This window comes from Dendroctonus ponderosae, unplaced genomic scaffold (assembly GCF_020466585.1).
Source record: "Dendroctonus ponderosae isolate FM_Combo_2020 unplaced genomic scaffold, Dpon_F_20191213v2 Dpon_F_20191213_3, whole genome shotgun sequence".
NCBI lineage: Eukaryota > Metazoa > Arthropoda > Insecta > Coleoptera > Curculionidae > Dendroctonus > Dendroctonus ponderosae.
The window spans coordinates 8,219,961-8,238,883 of NW_026018508.1; the positions used below are offsets into that span (position 1 = coordinate 8,219,961).

Below are 18,923 nucleotides of genomic sequence, written 5' to 3' on the forward strand. Positions count from 1 at the left end.
GCCTCGGAAATGGTTTGCAGTCACAATTCACCAACATGTCCGGGATCATAAAACGCGAGGGCGTATGTGCCTCGGAAAGGCAACAATTTGGGCTGTCGGGACTGATTTACACACTTTATAATTATCAAGGGCCCGTAATTCAATTTTAATTGCCCAAACTAACGGGCTGATGGCTTATTATGACCATGCTGAAACTCATTTCAGACTTTACGACTAGTTGCAATTGTCACACAACAAATGACAGAAAAGCGACTCGTACAGCATATTTATCGTCGACATGCAAAGACGCTTTGTAAATGGTTTATAGTATCCACAAAGTTTCTGTTAAAAATTTTTGAGAAAAATTGGAGTTGCGAAGCAGAGTCGCCCGAGCACTTTCTTGCCTTTGCACATAGTTGTTGAATAATTACAAGAATAATGTCTATTTACATATTATTTTTTAAATTCTTCACATACATTTCTAATAAATCACATTTATTGATGATAATTTTGCTTCAATAATAATATACGCTACATAGCCTTATTATTTTTTGGATAATGCAAAAATGTCTTATATTTATAAACCTCTCAAGGTTTATCTGTTCGGCTCATGCCCATGTAACTTTAATGATTATTCGGTTTGTACAAATTGAAGGTACACTGATTTTGGGTATATTTTTACGTTGTATTATTTCCCGCAAATTGAATTCAAAGTTTACAATTGAAACGCAAACAGAAATAAACATAAAGTAGAACTTGACATGTTTAGAAGAGAAGCGAGAATTGATCCTCGCCTGGTTTTCGTTACTTTGCTAGTTTTGACCCCAAAATTAATACAATTTTTCACGAATTAGGATATTTTGCATCTTATGTTCTGTTTACGTGTTTATCTTGCCCGATCCCGTATTTGACTTTGTTTGCTTTGATCATAATTATAACACCGAATTATTTTGAAATTGTTCCATGTTAAATTGGTAGCATATTGGAATACTTCTTCATTCAAAACGAAAAATTACGATATTTGCTTCAAATCTTAAAGTTTTCTTCTGAATTTTTTTTTATAAAAAAACAACATTAACAGATAGTTACAGATGAATAGCCTTTGTCAATAATTACAATAATTTGTCAAACTGCAACTTACTTTGAAGCTCCTTTCACGAATTTGCGAATATGCGAATAGCTCTGGGGAAAGGCCACAGAAACATAGCAGAAGACTTAAGAACTCATGCCAACAAAGGGCTAGAGATATTGAAGATTGGCTCCAGGAAGATAGTGGACTACAATAGATGTTCCGGTTCCAGGCACAAAGGAATTAGTATTGGACCCTTCCAATGGCACTCAGAGCATTGTAAGGGCTACATTTCTTCCACATATGTAAGTTAAACAGAGCACAAGGACACATTAAACCAATCGCTTACTGAACACTGGTACAAATTAAACAGGAGTTAATTAACCGAATGGGAGAAGCTGCTCGAGAAGAGTGCATAATAAGGCKTTTACACAGGCWCTAAYTTGTTTGCAGTTAAAGACTCTAATGTATCTTTATTTGTAAACATATCAATTTGAGGCTATGAGGACATGCATGTATCTTTATTTGTAAACATATCAATTCGAGGTTATGAGGACATGCATGTACCTCTACTTGGTGAAGAAGATATATTGYTGATTCCGCAGTTGCTTTAATAAGTAGTATAGGTAAAACCTGAAGTAAATTTGGTTTCGTTCAKGTTTTTCTGTTCAGGTCTTCAAGTTYAGGAAAAAGTTTTTGCTCATATCTAAACCGCYAGTATTRACTCATAMATTTTTTTGCAAAGRAATTGGTYGAGAAAAAACCAACTCGAAAAAATGTAGTCGATATACGAATTTTACTTAATAAATTAGTSCTAAATTGTGCTTACGCCTATCTGGTCACATTTCTCCACTAATTATTGATAGACTTACTACCCACATGCATTCGCTAATAAACTGCATTATTACTTACTTGGATCTTTCACTGCAGTTATGACAAGTTTGAATCCATTGCTTTCTGTTCCCCAATTGTCGGTGACGTATTTCAAGGTAACATAGTTGGTACGGGTGAACATCGCTCCCAAATTTTGTTTCGTGTTTTTGCAGGATAAATCAAACTGAAATAAAAAAAAACAGGAATAATAAAAAATTTGATACAAATAGCGTTTATTTATTACAGAGAGAGATATACTAAGGGATAACCCAAAGTTAACCCAAGATTTGCAGTAAATTGCTGGCAACCCTGAAAAATTAACGGGTAAAAAATGGAGCATTAATGTGAAGAAATTAAACGAAACATTCAGCGAAAGTGGATCTGTTGGAGAAACCAAACACACCTCGTCCAACAGCAAATCGTGCCCAAGAATTGCAAATATCAGTATGCTCTCTAAATCGTAAACACATAAAATATATGTGGTTTCATATTCACAAAATTCAATTAACACAACGACTATTCATAAGACAGTTCGTTGAACGGATTATTAAATATCAAATGGATTCTCATTTTTCGAACAAAATCATCATAGGCATTTCGAACAAGGAGAGGTTTAAAAAACGGCATGCCACTGGAAAAATTAAACGGTGTATCAATATCAGAAGAAATGGTAATGGAAAATTTCTACGAATGAGTGTTTGCAGAGTGGGCGAGGTCATTTTCCGTATGATCAATTATCGTGACTGAAAACTGTGATTTAGTTTTACTTAATTGATATCTTACGTTAATTTTATGACCCCATTTATATATTTTCTGCATTTCCTTTCCACTAGAAACGTCAAAAACTAAATGATGTTAACGTAGTTTTCTAAGGAAAAGCAATTCATGGATTTCCTAAACCATTCAATATTAACCGTTTATACACGCAGAATTCATAATAATGATCAAATTATCTTTTTGTTCTTTCTTAATTAACTAATTGACGTGAAGTCAATAAGTAACGCAAATGTAACATCTATTAGCTAAAATCAAATATCATGCTACAGCAAACGCAAGAATCGGACTATTGATGTATGTATTATAGTTGATGGCATGTTAAGCGTTATCGATATTTAATAATAGTGTATTAATGAAAAAGAAGTCATTAAGGGCAGCTTTTTACACCGTTTAGGAGAACCGAATAACTTTTATTTCGCTAAAGCTATGTGGCAGAGCTTCAAGTAAATTCTTGTTAGTTTAATTTCGTGTATTGTCAATAATTATCTCTAGTTCTGAATTAACTTTCTTCTTTTCGCATTTGCCTTCTTCTGCCCTCGCCAAAATAATTATTTTGCCTCTGTGTCTATAAATCTTAATTCGTAGTAAATCCATTCACACAGCAAGGCACTCACTATTTTAAATTTTATGTTTATATATTATTTTCTATGATATTCTTATCTTTCCTGGGTCTCAGTCAAAGTGTGAAGTAAAAATTTTGTACATCGTTTATTTCATTAGGTTTCGGCGAGACAACAGCGTCATCATCAGATTTAAAATTTACACAAAATCATGGTTGGTAAAAATCAACGTTCTTTTAGATTGTTTGCTCTGTGGGTCGATTATGTCGACCGTAATCTGCTCGTAAAGCCCTAAACTTTGATACACCAGAATCACCATTTTTATAGTAACATTTAATAATTATTACGCGTTCTTCGACAGTTAAACGATCCATATTCCAAAATGGCAAACTTTGAACTAAAACCTGTTGAGGATGCATTCGCTTCAATTAATATTTAAAGATATAAAGTTGTCACATAATTTGAGGTAGATGTTTCTATGCATATTTATATATTTTTGTTTTTTAATAATTAATTTTATAGTTAAGCTAACTGTCAATTCTGTTCCCTCCTTAAATTGTGTGACCGCTGTTTTTCTTCTATTATCCCTTAAGAAGACCTCAATAAAGATCAAAACGTCTGTTGAATTATAAACCATTGTTATTATTGTCCCACACCTGCTATATTTTGAACTTAACTATACCATTTTGACGCGAAACTGAGCGAAAATGTTTTAACAATTCTTAACTTCGTTGATAATGTTTCTAATTTCTGTTCAAAATTGTGCTTTTGCGCCTGTCGTTTAACCCCACAATTTTCAGGAAAAGTATTTTTTATATTGGATGGCAGACCCAGAATAAATATTAACCCTTACTCGTTAAATTAAATAATTAATAAATAGACAATAACGTGAGCAATTTTCAACTGAACTCAATTTTATTGAGTGGTTTGAACCAAACTACATAAATTAGGCGGGTAGAAGTAAAGTTGTTATTTATGCAATGTACATTTAGTTCGTTATCAACTCGTTAACTACGAAGTTGATGAAATATTGCTATATTTTATTACATTTACTAGTAGTTCTGCGTAATCTATCATATTTAATGCTTGGCCTTATCAGGACTCCGGCTATGGCTAAAATTAAGCAGTTAATATTAAATTGCCCATAGTTGTTACCATTACCCGCCAATTATTCATGCATGAGCAGCGTATGTAAAGTTTATATATTCCTGGTAGCATGATGAGGACGGTGGAAGGGTATAAAACTTTATTTCGTTAATAACTATAATATTAGTACATATTTGGTGATTAATGTGGATTATACCGTGGAGTTCATGCTGTAAATCTACTATGCAGGGTGATGGAGAGTAAGAGAAAAATATTGAAACAAATGTTTCCGAAAATTTCTAGAAGATATTAACAGCTGAAAATGAACTTTTAACGTTGTTTACAAGTATTAAAAAAAGTAGCAGTAAATAAGAAAATAGGGAACAAAATTATAAAATTTACCATTTATGTGGTTCTCAAAATATCAGAGCGATTTTCATAAGCTACAAAGCATCCAGACGTATACCCCATAAGCATTCCACCAGAAAGTGAAATAGAACAGTTATATGAGAATAACACACTGGCTCTAAAAAACGAAAATACACATTTTTGGATAATTATTGGTGACTTAAATGCAAGGCTGGGCAATATTAATGCAGAAAACATCCCGAACAGGGGAAATATCGGACCCGGATAAGAAAGGGTGACAAACTCAATAAAGAAAACTACCACCCGAGAAGCGTATTACCGAATCCGTACAAGTTATTAACTAAAATTATCACAAATAGACTTACGGACGAACCATCCGCGAAAGTTCATCTCAAGTTGCATTTTATAAAATCGAAAGGAAGGTAGGTATTTGAAAAAAAATTTGGGCTCAGTTTTAATCTGAGAAATGCAATTGTTGTCTGCGTATAATAGTTTCAACTGTTCGAAATTTTTCCGAAACGTCCGCAGCATTCAGTCGGAAGAGGCCAAGGTTTCTTCAAGCGCTGTTGTTTTAGGAAGTGTATCTCGAATCTGGAATCTCCAATAAAATAACGTTTTACGAAACTTGAGATGCCGTAAAAATCTAGACAAACAAGTAAATATAAGTGTATAAAAATATAGTAATAAGAGGTCTGAGAGCAACTTTCAAACTATGACCGAACCGAAGCTAAAGTAAACCTAAGCAATGGTAGATACAGATAAAAATTTTGCAAAGCAATGCAGTGAGAATAGTTTTTCCGAGACCATAACTTTCCTTGACTGATTTCGGTTGTCCCAGGCCGTCAAAGTAACACTTTTCGTTTACAATAAAAAATGTTTGAATGAATTTCCAAGTTTGCTGAGCGCATTTCTATCTGATTCTATGATTGTACTATTGATTATATAGTAATAAAAATACAAAATTTTGCAAGTTAAATTGTGAAGTGGACAGTTTTGACTTAAAAGTTGAGTAATAAATTACTATCAAATCCATAAATAGCGTTTCGATTTTTTAAATTCAATTCGTCCTAAAATTTGGATTAACCGGTAACAGTTGTCCTAACGTTTGACGTTGCACGTTATACAGAGCGAGCCTATGTTCAATAATTAAAGTTATAAAGAATATTAGCTAATTTATAAAGAATAAAATTGGCCAAAAACATTATAATATTATTAAATATCGCAGGCCAAAACGACAAATTATATTAAAACATAAATTCATTGGAAGCTTCTATTCAAACTGAAAATGTGAAAACATTGCTTTTATAATGTGACTGATAAATTGATTAATTATTCAGGAAGTAATTCTATAGTTGACTGCCCTTTTGTAACGTTTCCAATAACGGCCTCTCTTTTGTCATTTTTATACGTAGAACGTCTTGCACCAGAATTTAGCGAACTGACATCGTTTAAAGAGGGATTAATAAATCTAATTTTATTTTATTAAAAAAACTACTTTATAACTTTTGTCGAGCTTATTGTTCTATAATCGGATGATAAATGCGCTGTAATAAAAAATAATCTAAACAAATTAAATACATTTATTCTGTTTCGATATTTATTAGGTTATTATTGTTGGTTCTTCACCATATTTATGAAGCACCCATAGAACATGTTTTACCTGACTGGTTGGGTAATTTGGTATTATTTGAAATGAGTTGTTGTGAAATGCTTTTGGAGAAAAGTAGCAAATGCTTCATCATCATGCTCAACAATTATTAATTATTAAAACCTAACTCTCTTTGGAAGCACCACAAGGTAAAAATAATCTGGCAATGAAATTCTAAATGATTGCCAATTCCCGTACACTGAGTCGTAATCCTGATGTTTTCTCGAGTTCCATCAACTTTATACACAAATAATTACCTTCTAGTCATTGCATCAAAATTCGTCAATCTGTCTTTCTTAAGAGCTTGAACGCCAAATTTGCAATTTTGAAATAATCACATAACACGGCTCATAGAAAATAATATTCAAATGTGCGGTTTAAAAATAGAATGGGAAACAAATTGAAAAAAAAACTCATATTATGGAGGTCCTAATATTAAAGAGCAAGTAGGAAGCTCACTAGGAAGAGAAATGAATCACATCAAGATAGAAGAGACGGAGGCAACCTGGAGCGTAACAGAGAGAACAATTAACAATATCCAAGAGCAGCAAATAGGGTTCGTAGAAAGCAATAAAAAGCAAAGGTGGATGACGCAGGAAATACTATCCTTGATGGATGAAAGAGGCAACACACAAGAAGCAAAACCAAAACAAATACTGGTAAAGTGATAAATAACTTAAGGTACGCAGATGACACCGTCATCCAGCCAGCAGTCCAAGTGAATTACAGAGAATAATCCATAAAATGGTATTTTCATGAACATATCCAAAACCAAGACCATAGTCTTTTCCAAAACACATAGAAATATAACCTTGACCTTAAACGGCAAAGCCGTAGAGCAGATCTCCTCATTTGAATACCTGGGCACCTCGATAGATCAGGACTGTGACCCTAAAAGTGAAATCAGATCCAAAATAGAACAAGCGAGGAAGGTCTTCTATGAAGAAGCTAGTATGAAGAAGCTCTTGACTAGATTGGAATTGAGCTAGGAGTTCAGGACACGCGTGCTCCATTGCTATGTGTTCTCTGTACTCTGTACTCTGTACTCTCACTGCTGTATAGGATCTCTGATCCAGTAACAGAGAAGTGAATCGACGCTTTTGAGATGTATCTCTATCGACGGACGCTCTTTTTGGACACAGAGAACCAATATAGAGGTATGAACGCCTCAAAAGTTCCTGAAATGAACTGCTACAAACGATAAATAAAAGGAAAAACCGTATCTTGAACATATTATGAGGGCCGATACGAAATCCTGAAACTCATCATCGAAGGGAAGATTCAAGGAAAAAGATCCGTCGGAAAACGCCAGAACTCATGGCTGAAGGACATACGCAGGTGATCTGGGCGCACATCCACAAATACTTTACCAGCAGCTATTTCCAAAATCACACTGGCAATTACCGAACGATTCGTATAATAAAAATAGGCCCATGAAGAGATAATTTGTCATGAATAATACTAACAAACCAGTACAACATTTGTTATGGCAAATTGCTCTGGATGTATACATTGTTTAACTCGAAGACTAGATATTTGCCATTGTGATTTAAATCTGCTGTTTGCAATGAATATCCTGTAAGGGCTCCTGCTGTACACCATTCTAACTAGAATGAAAACTCTTTGAATAATCAATTTGAATCAGTTGAAACACTTGATTATTGAAAACCAACAGCGTTCTCGTTATAAATGATGAACCATGTAAAAAATTTGTATTTATTAATAAAAATGCATTTATGAGCGAGCAGTCATTCAACAAACAGGAGACTCATTATTGTACTTACATTATTACTCTATTTTGAATTTTAGTTTACATATTCAAGCTCCTGGTAAAAACTATTAAATAGTATTACCATGTCGGGATGTTTACTGAGTAAGCACATAAATCAAGAAGCAACATGGAAAACCACCAATAATCGCACAATAAATATACAAAAATATCCATTCTGCATTGACTACATATTTTAGTTATGCCAAACCATTAATGTCCTGCAAAAAGTTAATTCTCTTAGTAGTTTTTACCTTTACTTTTGATGACTACAAAGATAACGTTAACGTAAGAATTTTAACTTGGATGAAATAGTTAATCAAATATCTTAAGCTGTATAGTGACAATTTATTTTTCCTTCAAATCTCACCTTATAAGTTCCCACAGCATGCGCCCCATCATAAATAAACAGATGGTCATTGCAGTCCAGTTGCAATCCATCAAATCGGAGCATAAATCTCTGCAAAATTGAATGTGTCTGGAATGTGATGACGCAATCCAGATTTCTTTCATTCTGGCTCCATAATACAGCACCGTCAATTTTCCGGTAAAGTTGCTGGAGAAAATGATTTTTGCAAAGCGTTTGCATGGAATCTGAAATAAAACCAGGGCGTTTAATTGAAATTTTCTACCTTCGCATATGTTATATATTTAATCATTTATATTAGCTGCTTATGCTTTTTTGTGTTTCTACTAAGAAGTTGATGGACTAATTTCTTTATATCAGAATATCTTGACTTATATAATATCTTGAAATACCAAAGCTATCAAGCGTTGGTATTTTCAACCATATCATATTTTTAACCATCCGCAATAGTTTGATTGATGATTGATAATTAATTTACCAAAACAATTCCTTGTTTCCAAAACTTTTCCTGTATGAAATTTGGCACATTTTACAAAACGAACACTACTTTTTGAGTGTTTATGTTGCTGAAAACAAATCTAGGACTGTTCTGAGGCCTATTCTGTCTACGGTCGACTTTTAAAACAAATGTTTGTAGTCTTGATTTATTTTTTTTATCTTTGTGACAAATTATTTGCTATATCATTACTCAGGAACCTCATTTGAAACTATAAAAAGCAAAAAATCTCTCTCAGAATCAGACACAGGCAAATAAATTATTTTCCCTTAAATTGCATTTGTCTGATATCATTATTTTGAAGTGCTCGGCAAGTTTTTTTGTCTTCTTCTGAAAGAGGTTCTTTGTAAAAATGCAGTTTAAACTGTGACACGGTGAAGGCGGCCTCTGAAACTTTATGCGCTAGCATGGATGTGTTTTATAAAAATCCTTTTAAGACTTTCATGAAATCCAAGGATGCATGAAGCGGATATATATTTAAATTGTTCTCTTTCCTGAATTTAAAAAGGCTTGGATAAGTATGGATTTTTCTGTCTTATCGTAAAAGCTTTTGGGTCTGAATGTTTTGTTCCTAAATATACTGTACTGTACTGTCTGTCTCTGCTTAAACGAATAATGATTACAGATGCCATTTGGAACTACCAGGTTTGGTAAATTTGTAGTCAATGAGTAGCAAAAAATTAATATTTTCTGCCTGTTGTGGAGTGTCGCTCTAGATTCCATGTCATACAGGAGAATTAGCACCAACATCTAGTTAAATTTAATAAAACTCATTAGGTGTTGATGAAAAATACATGTTTCCTTAATTTCATAGTTGTTTCATTTGTCAAAGTCAAACTGAAAAATCGTGTTTTTTACTAAAATACCATATTTCGATCCTTAAATTTTAAAAGTAGTTGAACGTTATAAAGATGGACCTTAAATATTTTAGTCACTCTCAAACTAGTTGTTACGATTTGGAAGCATCAGTGCACCTGTCCGGCACACTAATATCAAATAACGTGACAATCACGTTATTTTATTTCATATATTAGAATTTTAACATACAGAGTTTTAAAGAATGCTTTACTTTATAGCAAAAATTAATATTTAAAATAACAATTATTTTATTGCATTAAAGCAAAAATTAAAAGACTTGCACTTAGTCCTAGTGTGAGTACAAAATTTTAACTAGAAATGATGCAACTATAAGCAATCCAAAATAAACGTTAACATTTGGGGAGGTTATAACTATTATATTATAACTAATAATCACAGGTGCCAAGTGTGCAATGAATCTAATAATGAAGATAATATATCTTATTTCCAAAGATAAAATTTGTTCATTCTTTTCACCAAGTTGAAACAAATCTTCTTTTATTCCATAAAGTTGAAATTGTTCCAACGAATATAAAATCCCGTATTTTATCGTACATGGTCTTAAATCAAATCAATTACTACCGAACAATGGCACTGTCGTACCTCTAAAAACTATGTTCAAAATGGCGGTTTTCGCTTTACCAGCAAATAAATTTTATCGGCTTGAAATGAAACTTATGAATCATGAAACGGCTTTTAGTCGAGCGAAGTATTTGCGCTATAAAATTGGGATTCTCGGATCGCCATTAATTAGAGCGAATAGGATTATTTGTATACCAAAATCGTATAATATACTGTTGTTCCAATAAGCTCTTTAACCCTTAATAAAACTTTARTTTTTAATATTAACTAACKGCAATATTATCACCTACAATATTCAGAAAYATTGCCTTAATAAWTATTATTAAGAYATAATCTATATAGCTCAAGTGCGAGCTCAMGTATTAATATTTAGAGTKAGCAACTAACTTTTTGCAMATTTTCATCGATCGCTAATTTAAAATATTTACAAMAAATCGAAAGTGGATGTAATATGCCCTGCTCTCTTKGCTGATGAAACATCAGAGGTGAAAAAGATTCAAGGAGTTAAGTTAAGTTTAGTTTAATTAAATGGTGGGAAAATTGTTCGAATTAAAATGTTACAAAAGRTCTTGACGAAAAATRTTCAAAACGATTTGTTATTTCGTGCACTTTGTATGAYCATCTAGGTRGCTATATTTTAATTTTTAATAGTTAATGACKCTCAAAGCCATAGTGATAGTATCTCTGGAGCCCATCTGAACCGAGGACAATTGGCAATGTTAAAGTATTTTGAAAACTGATTAAAAGAAACGAATTTTGTATGGTTACTACTTCATATAATTAGAAATTTAAGAAAGTTTTACGAAAAGTMAAGCTGTTTGGCTAAATTTCCATGTTAAAGAATTAAAGTAAACATGRTCCAAGTTTTTCTGTATCCAAAGAAATAATCAGAACCCAATGTAAATATGGCTAAGTATAACTTTGCTYAATTTATTCAAGTGAAAGTAAACCTACCGAATATTTAAGATCCTTTCCCTGAGAAAATACGCATTGCTTCTGAAATCCATTTAAGTTGAATTTATTTCAGTAAATATCCTCTTGGCTACGGTTGTAATTAATTTGCTTTGGGCTGCATATTTTTACTCGAATGCTGAATAGTTCCGCCAATGTTCACAAGATTGTCAAGAACTACATTTTCAATTTAAATTCATGTCCAAGACGACAGTTTATTTATATTTTAGTGAAAGACTTCGTTTTCAAATTTATTGCAAACTTTTGTACATTCCGGCCAAAAACAAATTAATGCAAGCATGTGTCCGGTCGGCGTTATTAAAGTCGTGTCAAGTTGGAAAACGTTTTCCCATTAACCACATCAGACATATGTCCAAACCCATGTCAGACCCCAATAAGTATATAGTTTATGCTTTAACATTTAAAACGTGGCTGGCGAAAGTTATCAATTAATTAGTAAAGTTGCTAATTATAAATGTTAAACTCAACCTAAATATTTTAACTGCACAATAATGAGTATACTAATATTCAAAATAGGAAACTAATTAATACATAAAAGTCTCCAGAAGCAACAGAAACAATAACACGCCATGGATTCCGTATGAGGACATCGGGAAAGCACTAGACAAAGACAACTATATTCATTTGCTATTGGCTTTGAAAGGAAACTATATAATGGAAGTAGAAAATGCAATAGAAAATATTAAAAACGTGAGATTCCTACGGAGGAAGAACGGTAGGAAATAATTAATGGCCTCAAAAGACTCGAAGCAGCAGGAAACCAGAAATAAGAAGGAATTGCTAGAGATCAGCAAGGATATATATGGAGAGAACTAAGAGAGACATATGTTCAATTCTGGACCCTGAAAACGGCTAAAAGAAGAAGATGCTATATTGTTGATGACAAAAAACAAAACAAATTTATGGTGACTGACCGATCATGTCTAGGATACCATGTTTTTTTTGTTAATTAGATTTTTAAATTTAGCGTTAAAGAACATGGATTCTGTTCTTCATCAATTATATTTGATTCTAGTTATGTGGTGGCTTGTCTTTGTTTGATATTAATGAATGATTAACTGAATGACTTGTTTTACAATCATTACTCTCTTAAAACCCTGAGGATTGCGTAAATATATCTGAAACTGATGTTCTGGGCAACCGTAATGCTAATTGTTATAATAAAAATAAATCAAATCGTAATATAATACTTATTTAATATTTTTGTTATTCGGCAAACGAATAAAGTTTTCAAATGTATTATATTTGTGATCTGAATGTGAACTTCTTGTACACAGTATGTTCTTTCTTAAAACAGGGTTATCCATCTTATGCTGGGGAAAGTAAAGTAAAAAAAAAACGCACAAAATATTCAGATGGAGACAAAAAAATTTTTAATTTTTTAAATAAAGTTTAATATAAAGATTAAACCTTGCCATTATACGTGAAAAACAATATCATTTGAATGTCCTCCACGGGACCTTTTACAGGCCTCAATCCTTTTGAGCTAGTTTTGAACGACTTTTCGGCACATTACCGGTTATATCTAGGTCATAATTTCACGGATATTGGCTTTCAGTTGCTCAAGAGTTTTAGGATTGTTGGTGTGAACACGATCTTTCGCATAGCTCCACAAAAAGAAATCTAACGGTGTTAAATCGCAGAGTCTTGCGGGTCAATAGACATCACTCAATCTTGAATTTACGCGTCCTGGAAATTTATCTTGCAATAGGGCTTTAACTGTGTTGCGTGACTCGTTGCCCCATCCTGCTGGAACCACATCTCTTCCAGATCATAATCTTCAATTTCTCTCCAAAAATATTCGGTTAACATGCGTCCATAGCGCTTCAAATTGACTGTTATCTCTCTTTCTTGATCGTTTAAAAAAAAAAACGGGCCAATAACACCACCGGACCATAATGCACACCACAAATACAGTCACTTTTTCGTAATACAGTCACTTTTTCGGGATGCAAATGCCTTTCTGCGATCACCTGAGGATTTTGAGAGCTACATATATGGCTGTTCTGTTTATTCACGTAACCACCGAGCAAAAAGTGAGCCTCATCACTGAAGAAAATTCGGTTCGACAAATCATCATCAACGGCAACAGTTCAATCACCCAATTTGCGTATGATCTGCGTTGCCCATGCTCTTGAGGCTTAAGTTCTTCAGTCAGTTGTACTTTGTACGAATGGAGCTTCAAACCCAATTGCAAAATTGTCCACAATGAGCCGTAAGACAAGCCCAAATGTTGAGCATGTCGGAGAATCCACGAATTCGGGTCTTCCTCCACAATTTGAGCAACAGCAGCGATATTTTCAGCTGAACGAATATTGCGATGATGCACAGGCCTTACAATATCAGTAACAGATCCAGTGTCTTCATTCATTTTTCCACTGTGCTCGAAATTGTTTTGCTCTGTGGGTCAATTATGTCGATCGTCATCTGCTCGTAAAGCCCTAAACGTTGATACAGCAGAATCACTATTTTTATAATAACATTTAATAGTTTTTACGCGTTCTTCGACAGTTAAGTTAACCCGTTACATGATTTGTGTATTTCTGGCAAACAATTCTGTGATATCTGGCTGGTGGTGGTTACGTAATATTTCTGAGAAAAACACTAGTTTATTTCCCAAACGAATAAAAAACTAAATTGTGTTCTTTTGTTTTCACTGATGAAAATGATATACCATTTATATAAGGATTCCAAGCAACCCTATCCCGAATATGTAAGGCTATTTTCCTAAGATAAACCCATCTGTACACTATAATTTAACTTCCGGACGCAATTATTAACGCCAGTAGTTGTTTTCGAGCTACCCTGTCTGACGCATTACTGTAATGCCGGGTATAATGGCTAAAGTTACATTCAGTAGCCGATTTCAAAGTTGGATAGTTTTTCCCAAATTGTTCACTTAGTTACTAAATCTAGATCACTTTCAGATGTATTAAGTACCTCTAAGCCGATTCCCTGAAATCTTCCCATAGCAACAGATTATTTTGCATGATAAAATTTTAGATCGTCCTCTCGTATAGGTAAATACGCTAGGCAAGCAAATACAAGATTTTTAATAGCATGTATTTCTTGTTTCAAATTTGATTGAACGATTGCGTTATTCGCGTTATAAAATCCAATGCATTCTTCTTTAGCATTTAAATAGAAGAAAAATGTTCCAGCGTAAAATCCCCTCATCTAGCTAGTAATATTTCCCAAAGCTAGAGGTTCGAGTGGCCGCATCATGTGGGCTTAGAAAAGCCGGGGTCTTGTAAAGTCCTCGCTAACAAGTCACGTGATCTTTCCAGATGGATGTCTGGAACGTGGCTGTTTTCCAAAAAATAGTCTGGATACGACGCCGGGGCGTTTTTGCGAGTAGGGGTGAAACTATTTACATAATGGCAAAGCGAGTAACTTCAACATCGGAGTTCTCTTAGAAGGATGCTTAGACCTGCTTAAAGTGTTGCATACATATTTATTTACTTATGGTGTGGGTTCATGTAAACCGAATACTAGCTTCGGACTCAAATTTTGCATGGATATCTTTCAATTYATAGGAGGGAGRATATGAAGCAGACATATACGTRAWACTTTAGTTGTGTACATAGTTCCGCATAAAAAAGAGCAATCAGAAAAWWTGAAATATGRAWTAAAAAAATAGGAAATGATSGCAAGRACTTTTARTAAAAGTACGAGAACACATTAAAATGCATAAATACAAAAATTGCTTCAATAAAGCAACTTCCCATTTTTCTACCAAGTTATTSTAAAACAGTAATTYGATACATGCAACGACACTAAGCATGTGAATYGCAATCCCATATRKCTTAGRAAACCTTAAAGAGTCCATAAAAGTAAAATCCAATTATACATTTTAAGACAGCAATTCTGACCTCTTGCAAAACAAACTTCTAAGTTAAGTTTTATATGTTAAGCGGTTCTGTCACAATGGATCGTAATTTGATTAGTAAAGTAAAAAAGCCTTTAAATATTGTATAAAACATCCAATAATAAGTTGTCTCTTTGACTTGGAACCAAAATAAATTTTCAGTTTTTGAACATTGCCTCAATGGAATGATAGAATAACGCTTTAATCTAATATCTTCAAGGTTTATAATACCACTGCCGGACTGTTAAACTTTAGTAAGTAGCAGCCGATGAGAAATTTATTTTTATTTATAATGAAATTAATTTACTCAAATTTAATTTCTGATACACTAAAGTGTGTAAAGGTATTTGACTAAAGGCAAATACTGAATGATCCCTAAAGGCTATAACCTCCTCATTTTATCTATTAATTATTATCTATTTTTAAATTTTAAGCCTTTAGAGTATGCAGTGTTAGACAACAGAGGATTACTAGTAAAAACTGCTATTGATTGATTAGTAAATTTTTCGGGTGTTTCTTGTAAAATAAAAAAGTTGCAGTCAGCGATACTGTAAACTGCAAGTTACAAAATTTTAAAACTGAACATAGACCTTGTCGCTAATCGGTAATTTGACTTCTATTCATTTTTGGAAATTATACAAACGTTCAATAAATAAATGCAATGAATTAATTTTATCTAGGTATATTATACTAAATTCTCCATAAATACCGACAACCTTTTAGGGTGGCAAGAGACGTCAAGATAAATATTATTTTATAAACTTAAAAGCGCATCGTTTCCTAAATGCAGGCTGTTGAAATTAGAAATTTTCTATTCTTCCATTCGGACTCTTGCAGTTTTCAAGACACTTTTCTGAAATTTGGAACAATAGCTTTCACTCTGGAGTGTCTAACGTTCAATGTGGCAAACGGTTACGATAATGTACGGGGTGATATTGAAAAAATTGGGTGTCGTTTAATTATCCCGACCTTTTTGGGACTACCCCACTGAAGAATAACGAGATTGTCTGATTTCTTGCCTTTTCTTGTCCTTTGCATTACTTTAATGTCAGGCAACGTTTGCAAAATAATTAACGCATGCATTTTTGCAATAATCAAGTTTATCATTTAGCACATATAAAGTGAAAGCCACCGTTAATTAGAGAACAAAAAGAAATAAAAATTTGCATTGGAGGACCAAAGAACGCCTTATTCAATGTGCCCTACCGCCTGTAAACGTTTGCAAGTATATTTATGGAACACGTTATATGTAAATGAGCATAGCGGCCACTTTTGGACTTCAAAATTTTCTATTAGCAACTTGGAAAAATATTTTTCGACGAAGTTCGTGGTTGGACACCACGGTTTCCACAATAAGCGGATTTAAAGTGACCAAAGCGTTAAAAAGCCTTATGATGCAAAATCCACTTTTTTAAACCCAAGGTAGATGACCCCACTCCGATTCGCAAAAGCTACACTATTTGCAAGCAGATTAACCAAACACATTTCAGTCCAGGTCATTGCCTGACTTTGATTATTGTCATAAGCACACGATAAGTTTTCTGTAAAATCCATCATGAGTGCCCAACGCAATATAGAGTTCCAGTAAGGATGGATTATATAAAGCAATAACAAATAACAGACAGATAAACTCTCAGAAACGATTTGGAGAGACGAAAATATCGATGTTTTGTTCAGTGCCAACGGGCATAATTGGAAATTCTAGTCAATTCTATATCACGAGATATAAATACCCAAATAAAACAGCAATAACGATGATAGAGTATAAAAAACAGTAAGTGGGTGTGTACAGACTGGATAAAATTCAATGAAACCAGCTTTTAAAATAAAGTGTGTACTTATAAGATTCAAGGGCTTATCAAATAACCCTTCAAAATAAGCTCATACCAAGCGCTTTCGACAATTTCGTCATTATCAGGGCCGAGATAACAAGCAAACAGAAGGTATCAAAGACATCATATAGCAAAAAAAGAAAACTAACCGTCAACTTTCTTGCCAGTAACAGGTCCAAGAGTACCGAACAAAACATGTTCTGGAAAAATAAAAAAATTGAAAACGGTCGAATACAGGTCAAAAAAAAATGACAGAATACGAACAATAAAAAACAAACTAAAAGTAAATTGAAAATTAAAATTTCACATTATCTTGACTCAGTTCGAACTAGTGGAATTTTGGTAGCAGGATGAAAAATATGAAATCTTGTCAATATTGAAAGAAAAACGAATATTTTTCCTTTTTCTTATTAGTGCAAATTACTGACAGAACTCCTATGTACTGGAAAACTAATAAAGCAGGAAGAGCAATGACGTGACAATAATAATCAAATAACATTAAGGTGAAGATAAAAAATTGAAATTGAATATCGGAAGCCCATACCATCTCGACACAGGCACTACTAAATTGCTAAAAATTCCAGATATTTATTAAAATTAAGGCTCAGCAGCAGATAAATATTAGATTGATTAAACGAGTAAAAAAAACTTAGATAAAATTATATATGTAAATAAATTGAAAGGAAAATTGAAATACAGTAAATGAAATAAACAATGAAAGGAAAATTATAACTCTTAAGATAGTTACAGATGGAGATCAGCATAACCTTTCAGTTAGGAACCGATTGCTCATTCAAATATAACATTTGGTTAACAATAAAAAGTGATGGTGTGAAGCTAAGTTATGAAGTGAAATACATTACTGACAAATTCATGGTATACTTGTTTGCAAATATCTCAGTTTCTGTCCAGAATTATTTTTTCACAATTATTTGTGTGGTCTCTAAATACCCCTAGACCACTCCTTCAGAGGAATGCTGCTGATATTGAATCCCCCTGGATATGGTTTGTGAAAACTAGAATAGCATATTTTGTATATTTTGACAAAAAATCCGCCAGCGTAAGAGTTGAAATACCAATGAACATGTGTATTGGTGCGATATAAACCAAGGTACTTCTAAAGAATGGAAATGCTGCATCCATAATTCAGCCTGCTGCCCGATATGTTAAAGCATTGTGTTTATAGAAGCTCGTATCTAACAGGATATTCATTAAAAATAAATCTTTGCCCTCGGCTAAAAGAATCTGTTTCGCAAGTATATAACATTGCAAGTTTTATGGCTGTAGCACGTGATGGGAAAACAAACTAGAATACGTATATATAGGCTTTACTATGCTGAGAGGAAAACGTGCGAAGCAGGAACATAAAATAATGGAACGTATGTGGAAAGGTTCCAGATCGGATGAACGATTATGCTGAAGTTATGTGCAAGAATGACGAAGAATGTACGTCATACATTCTTAAATTGTGATAAAAAAATAAGTGAAAATTGCAAACGAGTGGTAGATAATTACAAATTAGTAGCTGCTTAGCAGAACGCGTGGAACTGTATTTAGCTTTGAACCTTCAATGATCCCGTTATACGTTATAAGATTTTCATGTAAAAAGTTAAAAAATAAAAAATAACGTAAATAATGGTACCTGATTTACATAACAATTTTCAAAAACTATTGCAAAAAAGCTATATGGATCCTTAGTTGCTTTCCATCATTAAACTAAAAATTACCATAAATCATGGCACTTGTACGTTTTAGCTAAGAATAAATTCAGCAAACGGTGGCAAAATTTGTGCGTCTCATTTTAAATTGATTGGATTAA

General features: G+C 33.2%; 1 protein-coding gene across 2 annotated transcripts in view; it reads right to left on the reverse strand.

The window, feature by feature from the left end:
* Positions 1–18,923, reverse strand: part of LOC125503906 — a 46,559-nt gene that overhangs the window by 4,915 nt on the left and 22,721 nt on the right. For both annotated transcript variants that reach the window (XM_048665042.1, XM_048665041.1), the window contains exons 2-3: positions 8,500–8,723; positions 1,961–2,105 (exon numbers count right to left, since the gene is read on the reverse strand). In XM_048665042.1, the coding sequence (XP_048520999.1) occupies positions 1,961–2,105; positions 8,500–8,723 (369 nt within the window). The remainder of the gene's footprint in view (positions 1–1,960; positions 2,106–8,499; positions 8,724–18,923) is intronic.